This window comes from Neomonachus schauinslandi, chromosome 2, assembly GCF_002201575.2.
Source record: "Neomonachus schauinslandi chromosome 2, ASM220157v2, whole genome shotgun sequence".
Taxonomy (NCBI): domain Eukaryota; kingdom Metazoa; phylum Chordata; class Mammalia; order Carnivora; family Phocidae; genus Neomonachus; species Neomonachus schauinslandi.
This window is the reverse complement of record NC_058404.1, coordinates 190,222,319-190,235,574: the sequence shown is the minus strand read 5'-3', so window position 1 is coordinate 190,235,574 and position 13,256 is coordinate 190,222,319. Positions and strand designations below refer to the sequence as shown.

The 13,256-nt window shown below is 48.3% G+C and overlaps 1 protein-coding gene across 1 annotated transcript in view; it reads right to left on the bottom strand.

The window, feature by feature from the left end:
* Positions 1-587: 587 nt before the first annotated feature.
* The window catches only part of FAM184B (family with sequence similarity 184 member B), a 148,221-nt gene continuing 135,552 nt past the window's right edge, over positions 588-13,256 (bottom strand). The window contains exons 12-18 of the mRNA XM_044912765.1: positions 12,353-12,516; positions 9,436-9,608; positions 8,459-8,605; positions 6,408-6,525; positions 4,734-4,838; positions 3,505-3,704; positions 588-1,999 (exon numbers count right to left, since the gene is read on the bottom strand). Of these exons, the coding sequence (XP_044768700.1) occupies positions 1,906-1,999; positions 3,505-3,704; positions 4,734-4,838; positions 6,408-6,525; positions 8,459-8,605; positions 9,436-9,608; positions 12,353-12,516 (1,001 nt within the window). The 3' untranslated portion in view covers positions 588-1,905. The remainder of the gene's footprint in view (positions 2,000-3,504; positions 3,705-4,733; positions 4,839-6,407; positions 6,526-8,458; positions 8,606-9,435; positions 9,609-12,352; positions 12,517-13,256) is intronic.

Sequence of the window (13,256 nt, the reverse complement as noted above, 5' to 3'; positions counted from 1 at the left end):
TAGTTAAGAAAGATGTAATCATTGCAGGGTAGAATCTTGAAATTGAACCATCTTTCACTCACCTGCACCAAGAAAGAAATCAAGCAGATGTAAAGTCTCAATAAAATTCTGTCCCTGCAGCTGGTGTCCTGCTGAGTTAAAGGACAGTCGTACAAAGTGCAGCTACTTTGCTAGTCATCAGGAGTTGCAGTGTTAGAAAAAGGTTTCAGTAAACAGAACTATCCGTACATAATTTTTAAAACACAAAATGCAGGCATAATCCTACAGTGCTCACCTTAAGCAGGAAACAAGATAACTAAAAAAAAATGTGATACTGGGGCCCCTGGGTGGCTCAGTCGCTTAAGCATCTCCCTTCAGCTCAGGTCATGAACCTCGGTCCTGGGATCGAGCCCCGACTTGGGCTCCTTGCTCAGAGGGGAGCCTGCTTCTCCCTCTCTCCCTGCCCTGCCCCCCCCACTTGTGCTCTCTCACGCTCTCTTCCTCTCTCAAATAAATAAAAATCTTTTAAGTGTGATACTGAAAATAAAATGGCATGTTACATTGGTAACATATTGTCATTTAAGAAATTATTATAGGGCCATGTGTTTTGATTAGATAGTGATTTTACCTTTGAATTGTGAATTGTAATTGCATTTCTCTCAAAATGATGTATGGAAGCAGCTACTTTTTATTTGAAGATGATCTAATTGAGGTTAATGTGAACTTCTATTTCCAAGCTCCATCTTCATCTAATTTCACCATTCTTTGGGAAAATAATACAAGTCACAGCCATTTTTTATTGCCCAGTTTAAAGTTTTATTCAAAGAGCAGGGTTTGACAGTGCATAGAATAAACAACTGTTTATGGCCACCTGTGGGGCCAGCACCAAAGGACTGAGAACATATTTTGCCCAAATTGTATTGAGTCTTGTCAAATCACACTGCTCTGTAAGAAGGTCAGACAATTCAGTGTGGACTGGCAGGTCAGCACTGTGAATGGCCAGTCCCGATTCCCTTTAATGTACTGAGCATCCATGCAATGGGGAAGCAATGCCCCATGAGGCAAAGGGCCCAAGCCCAAAGACTACAGGTTCAGTAGGTCTTTGACTTCATAGAATACTCTAGAAACCTTGACAAGTGACCAAATTGAAACTACAATCATTGAAACTGAGATGGATGATGGGGCGAGGCTCAGTTATTCACAGAAAAATACTGGCAGTGGTTAATTCCAATTCATGATTGGTATCGTTACTCATAATATTTTGCTTAATTCTTGCAAAGCCCCTTTTGAGGTAGGTGTTATCCCCTCTATAGTCTGCTTCATGTTCTGGAGCTATGAAGTCAAAGCATTCAATCCAAGTATGCCAGGGTTTCCTATAGTCCACTCCTAGTTTTGCCTCGTTTTTTTAATTGGCTTTCATGAGTATTTTTAACTTTGTTTTACTCTTCTTCCTACTGAGGTTGAATGTGCATTTTGGAATTATGTCATTTACATAGAAATACTTTTCAAGTGGAGATGACTAGCATTCTAAGGAAAAACGAACCACTTTTCGAGTAGACCATGGAAATCACAAAGCCTGGTATTCCATAAAGTGGAATGAAATCTTCTGGATACTAGAAATACAATGTGAAGGTTATCAGCAACATTAATAACATTTTCCTATGGGTGACTTTTGATAACACTTTTTTGTTGTTGTTTTTTGTTTGTTTGGTTTTTAACTTTAATGGCAAGAATTTTTTTTAAGCACTGGTGTCACAATGAAATAGTATGAAATGTTAAGGCCAAAATTTGTTTTGGCTATTATATATAAATCATATCACAAGCAAGTTATTTGGTTGGTTGGTTGTTTAGTTCATTCCTTCAATCAGTTGCTTTAAAAGAAATGTTTTTCAAATGTCCTCTTTGTGATGGATCCCAAGAATCAGTTTAGAAAGAAAAATACTTGGTAAACCATTCCTGGTGGGCAGAGCCCTGTTTCTGTTGGACTTCTTTGGGTTGGGCTGTTTCACCATCTTGTGTCCTAAAAACAAGCCAAGAGACAAAAAGGATTCTTAGAAGGTTTTGAAAATTATTCAGCAAACCACTTAATAACCCGCTATCTTTCAGGGAAAGAAAGCTGCTTCTGGTACTCTTGGAAAGACAGTACAATGTAACTGGCCAACATTCATAGCTGGAAACAAGTTGTGAAAGATGGGGATGGGGAGAGAACATCTGATTCCCATTTTGAAAACAAGGTCTCCAATTTTACTTAAAACCTAATGAGGCATATCATGTAATTTTATTTCAGGCACAAATAAAAAATAAACCTCATAAAAAAGTTAAGGAATGAAATAGTTAATCACACAGCCTTACAATGTCTGGCTTCTTTAAAAGCTATCTAATGTGTTATAGCATCTCAATAAGATAGTGGAATTAGCCTAATAAATTGAAAAGAGGGAAGAGTAAGCAAGAAAGTACGATGTATACCTGCCTGAATGAACGGTTTCTATCTGATTAGTGAAGCTTCATGTAAACTGGGAACCTAGCTTTACACACAGGTGTGTGCTACTGAGGTGAAGCTAGAGTCAGGAGCTGGCTCTAGCAGTTAGGGCTGGGCTCAGGGCTCCAGGCCTCAGTTTCCACAGCTGTGAAACAATGGCTGGACTCATTTGGTGACTGCCAGGGGCTCTGTCCAGCTCAACATTCATAAAGGACTGTGTCTCCCCATTTGTCTCAATAGCCACGGGGATGCGGGCCTTTGGAAAAGGAACATTTTTAGAAGGAGCCCTTTCTGAAATGCAAAATTCAAAGCCCACAATATGAAATACTGCCTCTGAATGGAAGACTGGATAGGAGGGAGAACTAATAAAGGGAAAACTCATGATCCCGGAAGAGAAACATGTTGCAAGGGTTTCTGGGAAAGTAAGATGGTATCTGAGATACCATGCATGAGCTCCCAAACCCACAGATTAAGAGTCTTATAACCTCAAGATGATACAATAAATCTTGAGAAATAACCTTAATAATAATAGTGGAAATCTACTGAACGCTTCTGTAACAGGTCCTGTGCTAAGCATGTGTCACGGATTCATTCCTTTAGTCCCACATCAGTCTGATGAGGGAGATGCTATACTATCTTTGTTTTAGAGGTGAGGAAATGGAGACCCAGAGAGGTAAGTAATCTGCCTAAGGCCACCTAGCTAAAAACAAGAAGGACCAGAATTTGAATCCAGACCCAGGGCCAGATGATGAGAGTCCATCTTCTGTGTTAACACACACAGACATGGCCAGCTGAGTGTCCCTTATCTAATCATCCATGGAAAAAGGCTTTCTGGAATTTGGTACCAAGAATAGTACCGCTTCTAAAGAGTGACATAGTTCCTTCCTCTTACACAACCTTCCCGTTTGGCTGGATTGTAATTTGTCCAAGGCAGGGTTTTGCTATTCTTTATATCTGCCCAAATGCCGGGAGTCTAAGTGGTGCCAGAGAGGAATCCAAATTCCCCTCCTATCGGTGGAAACTGGAAATCAGAGCTCCCCCCCTACCTCGTGGCAGTTTTCACATCTAGAGACTGGGTGGGTTTGTAAGGCTGGTCACAGCTGGGGCTTGGGTCCAAGCTGGGTGATTTAGTTATTGGAGGGGCGTTGATCCTGGAGCTCAGATCACCACTCAGAAAGTTCTTGGCGTAGGAGGCAAGGTTTGGCACACTGACCACTCGGCTGGGCACTTCCTCCATCTTCTTTTTCTGTTTGTATTAAAAGGAAGGCCTGTTAGTGCCACCCCAAAGAGGCATCACGTAAAAGTAAAAAGGCGCCAAAACCATAAGGGAGAGGAGGCGATGATTTTATTTATATACTTAGATGTTATTTTTTAAAGCATTTTTTTCTTCAGTCTACTTTATGTTTTAAGAAACACAAAGGTTTACAATTTCTTATCAAAAACTTCTGGGGAGGGGCGCCTGGGTGGCTCAGTTAAGCGCCTGCCTTGGGCTCAGGTCATGATCCCAGGGTCCTGGGATCGAGCCCCGCATCGGGCTCCCTGCTGCACGGGAAGCCTGCTTCTCCCTCTCCCACTCTCCCTGCTTGTGTTCCCTCTCTCGCTGTGTCTCTCTCTGTCCAATAAATAAATAAAATCTTAACAACAACTTCTGGGGATAGATGTATGTTTTTGTAATTCAAAAAAATTTTTTTAGACTTTAGAAGGCCATCTAAACCCCCCAGTAGGGGCTTGGGCCCATTGTCTTCAAATGTGTTAATATTTCTGGAGTGAAACTTAGATCTTGTTGCACTGAGGGGCATATATAAAAATTATAAATGAGCTCACATCAGTTCAGGTTAGGTTTACTGCCCTTTGAACTATTAAAAAAATATTTTTTTGCACTTGTAGGATTTTGTGATTGCAGATGAGAGACTTGGATGTGAATATTTTCATTATAACAAATTCCAAAAATACATGCAGGGGTAAAAAGTTAAGCGGGAGATTCCTGCTCTTTACTCTCCTTCCTATCCCAGATATAACCATTATTAATAGTGACATGTTTATTTATAGGAAGTTTGGAGAATACAAAAACCCATAAAAATTATAAGTACACATTATCTGCCTAGCCAGATATAAATACTGTTTGTTACTAATTTGGACTATTTCCTGTGAGTCTTATTTTCAATGGATATCCCTCTGAATGTATGCCAGCCCACTGACAAATAAGCTGCAGTTACCTTTAGGAAAATGAAACCAGCAGGATTGTGTAATGCTTGAAACCAGCAAACCAATTTACCTTCATGGAAGGGGTCAAATATCCTGGGTGAGGATTGAAAGAGAAGGACCGATTCCTATGGGACATGGCACTGGGGAAGGCTGCATAGTGAAATCTTCTCTCCTCCTGGAAAAACAACACAACTGAATCTACAGGAGCCTAACCGTACAGCATCGGGTTTGACCTGAAGGAAAAAGACCGTGTGAGGGCAGATGACAGAGTGAAGGAAAGCCCAGGGGAGGGAGGGGAGGTCAGTGGGGATCAGGCTGCTGTCTACTGAAGCTTTGAGGAAGCACCTTTACTCCGGTGGCCTTTGAGTCCCCAGCTTCTCTTGTATAGGAAAGGGCAAGCTTATTTGAAACACTTTATACATATACATCCAGGTACTCTTAGCATCTGAAAAGAGTCTACTGCAGAAAGTAAGACAAAGAAAGAAAACCCCAGGTACAATCACTACGTGGCCAACCTTGTTTATGTGTGTCCACTTTTCTCTCCTGCTGTATTATTTTTAAAGCAAATCCCAGTCATTGTATAATTTCATCTGTAAAAACATCAATATGTATCTCTAAGAGATAAGGACTCTTAAAAAAAAACAAAAACAAAACCTAACCACAATACTTTTGTCACATTTAGCAAACAAGCTATTCCTTAGTGCCTAATTTTCAGTTAGTGGTGAAACTTTCCTGATGGTCTCATCAGTGTACTGACATGAAACAGTGGCTCTGGCAGGGGTGGGAATGGGAGTGAGATCTGAGAGGGCTATATTTGTGTGAGGCCACCATAAGACTGTGGATTTTACTTGGAGAAGGTGGGAGGCCACAGGAGGTGCTGAACAGAGCCGTGCTGGCTGTCCTCTGACATATTTTCCTAGATTGCTCTGGTTCATGTGAGGTCAGCATGTGGGCAAGGTTCAAGTGAGTGGGGAGACCAGTGCTTCTCTACGGTGTGTGTGAGGGGCTTGGACTAAAGTGGTAGAGGCAAGATGGGGCGGGTGGGGGGAGGCGGCTGGATTTCTGATGGGGCTAGCTAGCCCTTCCACCCTGGGCTACACGGACAAGAGTGAGTCGAGACCCACTGTCTCCAGGGCTGAAGGTAAGGCAGGGGAAGGAGTCCCCGCCAGGTCAGCTGGGGTGATACAGACAGCTTTCAACCAGACCAGAGAGCACAGAGAGGCAGGTTAGTGCCCAAAGCAATGGATGAAGGATCCAGGGATGTGAGGTGGGTGGACTGTGTGAATGGGCAGGAGTGGATGGAGGGAGGGAGCTTCCAAAGAAATGGCCTCAGCCTTTGGTGGCTGTTGGATACAGAACCAGAGGGAGAAAACTTTTCTAAGGAGTCCAGGGGATGGCTTGCTAACTGCAAAGCAGGTAGTCATTTTTGCAAAAGGAAGATCAATAAACAATAATTGGCTTGATTGATTTACTAAAAATCAAACAGAAGGCAAGCCATTCTAGATTTTCCCAATTCCGTAGGTTAAAAAAAATAAACCAGTCAACGTCACGTAGATGCTGTGGGACTTGAGTGCTTTTTGTTTTTTGTTTTTGGTAATAGACAAAAGGAATCAAGGATCTTCTGGAGGTGGTTTGAGGATTATCAGCATTAAAATTGTGGGTACCCAGAGCAGGGCCAGGTGCAAAGTGAATGGCCCTCCGGATGGAACTCTGCAGGGCCCCCTGGTGGCCCCGACAGCCTCACCATGAGCTGCTTGATGATCTCCTCTCTCTCCTTCAGGCGGGTCTGCAGACGGCCTATGAGCTGAACGTCCTCTGGTCTGGACGCCCCCTTCCCTGGCTTCTCTCCAGAATCTGTCAGTCTGTTCGGAGCAAGCATGCAGTTAGTCTCCTTACTGTCATCACCCAACAATAAACAGGTGGACGTGGTGGGGATGCTGCCATGAGCGTAGCCTGGACAGCTAATCTCTCTATTCACGAAAGGGGAAACCGAGGCCCTGGGAGCTTGCCGGGGGCCACCCACTGAGTTGGCTGCAGAGCTCCGGGTGGAGCCCAGGACCCCAACTCCCAGTCTGACCTTTGCCACTTCCCCCGAAGCTGCGGGGCCTGTGTATGATACGCACGCTGCCCTCAGTGAAGCGTCAGGAACCAGGGATGTCACTGGACAAAGGCCTCCGCGGAATAATGCTCCCCCCTCAAGCTCAGCGTTGTCGCCGCCACCACTAGGCTAATGCCGACGTGGCTCTGGCGCCATCTGCTGGCCGAGATGGAGCGCGGCATGCGCCGGTTCTCAGGCAGAGCAGCGGGGCAGCTGGTACCCCCAGCCCTTTCAACATGAAGCTGGAGAGAAAGAACTCTCCTCATGGTGGGGGGAGGGTTACGGCTGCACGTGACCTATGAACTGTAGCTGAGAAGAGGCCAGGACTTTGGGGTGAGGTGACGGGATCTGATCCCTACTCTGCCTTTTTCTAGCTATGTGACCTTGGCCATAGCCTTTCCCTGTGACCTTCAGTTCCCTCTTCTTTAAAATGGGCATAAAACCAGGTGGTTGTGAGGATTCAGTGAGAGATAATGGGAGCCTGGCATATGGTAAGTGCCCATTAGATGATAGCCCATAAAACCTTCCACTCTGGATTTTGGATGATTTGCTTTGTATTGGAGACAGTGGAGAACACTTTTTAAAGAGCGAAAGCTAAGGGTCAGACAGGTGACATTTAGATTCAGTGCTGCTTGACCTTGGGCAAATGGCTTCACCTGTCGCCTTCCAACTGGTCTCCCTGCTGCTAACCCTGACCACCCCCCGCAAGTCTCTTCTCCTCGCAGCAGCCAGAGTGACCCCGTTAAAAGATAAATCAGAGCATGTCACTCCTGCTCAAAGCCTTGCAGTGGCTTCCCAGTGCACTCTGAACACATCCAAACTCCTTCCTGTTTAGTGCAGGGTCTCCTTCATCCCTCCCAGCTACCCCACCACCCTCAATTCCTACCACTCACCCTCTCACTTAGTCCTGGCTGTTCAGTCATGTGAAGCAGGCCCCAGGGCCATTGCACTTGCCGTTGTCTCTGCTGGGAATGCTCTTCCTCTAGATGGCTCTCTCACTCCCCCACCTGCTCGTGCTTAAGTGTCACCTCCTTAGAGAGGCCTTCCTGGCCCACCCTTGCCACTCCCTAGACATAGATCCTGTTTTTCTTCTACCTTTCGCTACCTGATAGGAAGTCAAATATTTATTTGCTTCTTTCTGTCTAAATTCCCATGTAGCATTTGTGAGCTCTATGAGAGCATAGTCATTGTTTAGTTCCCGGCTCTAACTCCAGAGCCTGAAACAGGGCAGGGCACACAATAGGCTCTTAATAAACATCTGTTGACTGAATCAGTGAAGGCATGTGAACGTGCACAAGGGCCCTCGGTTCCTTTATCTGTCCGGGGGAGTAACAGTTTCCACCCTGAAGGACTGCTGGGAAGATAAATGAGATGAGGCATGTGAGAAGGGGGCAAATGTTCATGAAAAAAGTGGCCTTGATCCTTCTGATTTCTTCCCAATGTGAGGGTCAAACCAAGCCCACAAGGCTGTGCTCATTCCCCACAGATTCCCAGTCCCCTACACAAAGAGAAGGTAGGCTCCCAAAGGGAGGGGTGACCAACTCTCCCCATGTGCCCAGGACCGAGGTGCTTCTTGGAACTCGGGACTTGCAGTTTCAAAACTGGGAGAGTCCCAGGCACACTGGGATGAGCTGGTTACCCTAATAAAATGTACGTCGACTAGCCCCTCCCAACCTGGGGCCCCAGGCCTCACTTACTCAGTTTCCAGGGCAGCCAGCCGGGCCTGGAGCCGGGCCTGAGCACTGCTGAAATCTGCCACCATGGCCTGCATCTCCTTCCGGTGTTCCTGGCGTAGCGTCTCCACCTCCCGGGCCCGCTGGGCTTGCTGATCCTCCTCCAGCAGCCTGCGGGTGGATGGACGCTCAGCTGGGCTTCCCTGGGCTCTGAGGACTGAACCTCGTGGGCACTGGGGATTCTCCACCCTCTGCTGGGTGGCTGGGTTGGGGAGACAGTCTGGGGGAGTGGTTATATGAATGTGGGGTCAGGACACTGGGAAGAAGACCTAGGCTCTCTAGTTGTGGGGTCCAGGATATACCCTGCTTGTGGGATCCCTTCTCAGCACCTCCTACCCCAGCATTCCATTTGTAGGTATAAACTTTCCAGCAAGGGGGTGAAAGAGCTGTGAATTCAGGACTGATAAGGAGCTATCCAGCTTGGGTTCGGTAATAACAGTAACCCCCACGGCTTACCAAGGGCTTCCTCTGGGCCAGGGCCGGTGCAAAATCTTGCTTACATTTCACTGCATTCCACGACAGCCCTGAGAGTTGATGGTCTTACCTCCACTTGCAGCCCAGGGCACCGTCCTGGGGAAGTTAGCTGACTCTCAGGAGCTCACACAGCTAGTTAAAGAGCACCCAGCACTGTTTGAACTATTCCATCGCCCTGTCTCCCTATGGCTGGTTTTGAAGATGCTTTCGGTATGGTTAGGTCTGATTCCACAAATTCCTTGATTTGTAGGGAAATAGGGTTCCGTCTTCTAGTCCAGGGCGAATCCTCTGCAGTGTCAAGCCTAGAATACTTTTCGTGGGTCTGGAGTAACATCAGTGAAGGAGGGAGTCTTTCCTTTGGGGAGATGGGAGGAGCCTGGCGGGGAGGTGCTTAGGTTTCAGAGGCTCTCTAAGGAGCAGTGGAGGGAACGAGGGAGGGCGGGGAGCTCCGCGGCCTGGAGACCCACCTACGCTGGTCGCGGAGCTGCAGCGCCTCCTGCTGGTGCTGTTCCACCTCGGCCCGCAGCCGCTGCACCGCGTCCTTGAGCTGCGAGTTCTCCTCCCAGAGGCCGCACGCCTCGCTCGGACCCGGCTCCGCGGCGCCCTCGGGGGAGCCGGCCTGGCCCGGGCCGCCCCCGTCCTGGGGAGAAAGGACCCAGGAGAGGTGTTTTCAGGGGGCGCCAAGGCGGACGAGGCGCAGAGGGCCCCAGACGTGCCGCGCAAAGCCGGGGACCGTGCGCGGCCCAGCCTCCTGCTCCAGATTCAGGAGCTCACAGCCAGGCTCCAGGTTTTCCCCGCATCTGGCCCCTCACGAAGTTCAGTAAGGTCGGTGAGCCAAGAACTTGGCTTAAATCAAAACCAGCCAGGGGTGCCTGGGTGGCTCAGTTGGTTCAGCGGCTGCCTCCGACTCAGGTCATCGAGCCCCGCATTGGGATCTCTGCTCGGTGGGGAGCCTACTTCTCCCTCTCTCTCTCTCTCTCTCTCTCTCTCTCTGCCTGCCTCTCTGCCTACTTGTGCTCTCTGTCAAATAAATAAATAAAATCTTAAAAAACAAAAAATAAAAACAGCCAAACACCCCGCCCGTTTTTCAGACTTCCTTGCCTTCTGAGACTCTACCCAGAGCGCCCGTCCCACCTAAACAGCACTGCTTCGGGGAAGAAGCGATCAGCTTTCTCCTCTCTTCCATCACCGAATCCGAATCCCGGCTGTGGCGAGATTACCCGGCAGGGCGCTCCTTTGTTTAATGCTGGTTTCCTCCACTAGCCCAGGAGCGGTCCCGGGAAGGCACCATCTCCCCTCCAGTTTTCCAGTCCTCTGGCTCCTGGCGCCGTGGCTGACATCCAGTAGGTGCTAAATAAATGCTTGCTAAATGCAGTGACGCTTGAACGCCAGAGGTTCAGACAGAAATTCGAAGATCTATGTCCAAATTAAATGGGGTCAGAGTTAACCCCTGCTTAGTGAATGCTTCGGTTTTCAAGGCCGCTCAAACATGCCTGAAGGTTTCTGCATTTGCTCATTGCACACGAGGACTGAGCAGCTTGGCACAGAGAGCATCTGTGGCCCACGCCTTACACTTCCTGCTTCCTGCCCTGGGGCTTGCGTGTGCCTGAGACACCCGTGGGCACATGGGCGCCGGGCACTCCGATATGTATAGCGGGGAAGAGCTTGGTTAAGGTCCTGTGGGGCCACCCTTGACTAATGGGAGAGCCTGATGAATAAAGCATCCCCCTCTGGACAGGGGGACAAAGACAATTATTTCACAGGGCTCCTCAGAAGATCCCAGCAGGTGGGACACCACTTCCCTGCAGTGGGGGCCATGTAAGGATGCACCCCTGTATGGGGTACCCTTCCCTTCTCTCTTTCGGTCCTGCTACCTGGGGCTGTTCCTCCTTGCTAATACTCCCACATTTCTTCTTTGTGTGGGTTTTCCTCTGAGGCCTTGCTGTTCCTCCCAGAGGGTTCCCTCCAATGAGGTGAAGGGGAGGGCAGGCACCTGGTGGCCGGCCAGGTATCATCTCATCCACCCAGAGATCCCGGGGTTCTATCCACGGCACTCAGGGAGCTTGTCATCGCAGATGTCACAATCCCACATTTCCCCTGCCCCCTTCCATACGTATGGGTGGCTCCCACCAATCTAGAACACTTAATGGAAAACATTCTGTCTTCCCTCTGCTACACTTTACTGACTGGGCTGAGCTCCCTGTGATTCATCATTTAATATTCCTCATTAAACACAAATCGTCTTCAGGTGCTCAGTACTGGCAAAATCTCAAGTGAACGATCCCCGTGTCCCCGGGATCTTCAGCAGGGCTGGGACACCAACTAATCATCAGCATCCACAGACTTTGTGCCAAGTGTGGAGAGTGAGGGTGGAGATGAAATAAGGCAGACCGGCCTGGTTCTCAAAAGACTCCCGGTCCAGTTGAGAACATCCATGAAGAACATCCATGACATGACGGCTGCCTAACTGGACCATGAAGTAGACACTAGGGCCAGCTGAACTATGATAGGAAATGCTCTGGGAGCTCAGACACCGGTGGGATCGCAGGTGTGGAAGGGAGCCCCCTAGAGCTCGCATCAGCAGCACATATACTCAAATTGGAGGGGAAACTCCTGGCCCCGAGGGTGAGCTGGGCACCGAGGAGGGAGGAAGGCATCCCAAGCAGGGAGCGGACACATGCAAAGGCCCAGGGGCAGGAGGCAGGGCCCACGTTTAGAGCAGAGGGGGATACGGCTGAAGATACAAAGTGTGGCCCGTGGGGTGAAGGCTTTTCATTGCCGGGCATCTGGAGGTCGTTCTGATAGCAGGAGGGAGTCACTGAAGCCTTTGTACAGATGCATACCTGACACGGAATGGTACACGGTGGGCTCCGGCGGTGGGGGGTGGGGGGGTCTGGGCTGTTAGGAGGTCACTGTGCTGCCGGCCAGGTGGGAATATGGATGTACAAGGAAGGGGCTGAGGGGCCAAGTCTGACTAGGAAGTTCAAAGAGAGTTGGTGTTGAACCTTGCAGCTCCCATTGATGGGAACAGGGAGGTCGAGGCAGGGAGTCTGTCTGGAGAGGCGGTCTGAGGCATTCTCTGCAGATTTGAAGGAGTAACCCTGACTGGCTGATCCTGGCAACGCCATTCTGAAATGCTACTGTATCTGAATTTAAAATGACACGCAGCACTTAAAACTTGGTTTTTTTGTTTTTGTTTTTGTTTTGCTTTTCAGAATGGGAGCCTGCAGGCCCATCAAGGATCTCCCAGGACTGTGGAAGAAGGGGCTTCCCCATTTCAGAAGGGAATGATGAGCACCCGGAGCCCCTTCTTTATGACTTTCTCCCTGCAGCCTTGACGCTGCTGCAAGAGGGGTGCTGTGTGGGCAGAATGGGGGCGCTGACCTCGGCAGCGACGGTGTGGTCCTCGCTGTCCCCTGGGCACTGGGCGATCGCCTGCCGCCTGCCCACGCTGCCCAGAGTCCTCAGCTCTGCCTGCAGCACCTCCAGGTCCTTCTGGTGCTTGGAGCAGGCAGCCCGCTGCTCCGAGAGCTCCTGCCTGAGGGACTCTGGAGAAGGAAGAGCTATGGGTTTTTAAAGAGAAAATCATTTTCAAGTGCTAGTAAATTTGATACTTTACTTTTCTGTTATGGACTTTTTGAGACTCTATTTTTGTTACTGCAAATTATTTTTGAAACATTGTTCCAATAATTCCATAAGCCATGAGATGCGTAGAGGCCTTAGTACAGAGCAAGTGTTCAACATATACTTGTAAAGTAAACAAGTGATGTTTAGAGTGGAAACTGATGACATTGTAAAAGTGTATCCATTGCAAAGGATTTCCCATAAACTTACTAAGCTTCTCTGCAAGTTATAGTATATTAAACACAGCAAAGCTTAGTTATTCTGATGATATGTTGAAAAATTTACTTGGTTATCTTTCCTCCCCACTAGGATTTTAATATAGTGATTTCTATAGCCTATTTTCTTTAAAGTCCAAACCCAACTCAATATTTTGAAATCCTTTATCACAAAAATATATGCAATAAAACCCTTTAGCAAAGCATAGAGTGGGTTCATTTATTACCCCTTCCTCTTCTGTCATACATTCCCTTCCCTCCCCTTCTCCCTCCCTCCCTCCATCCATCCACCCATCTACCCATCCATCCAACCACTCCACCTCTCTACACATCTACCTGCCCATCTATCCATTAGCCCATCCATCCATCCACACATCCACCTGCCCTTCCGTCCTTCTACCATTCCACCTATCCATCCAGCATGGCCGGGTCCCCACCCCAGTGGATCA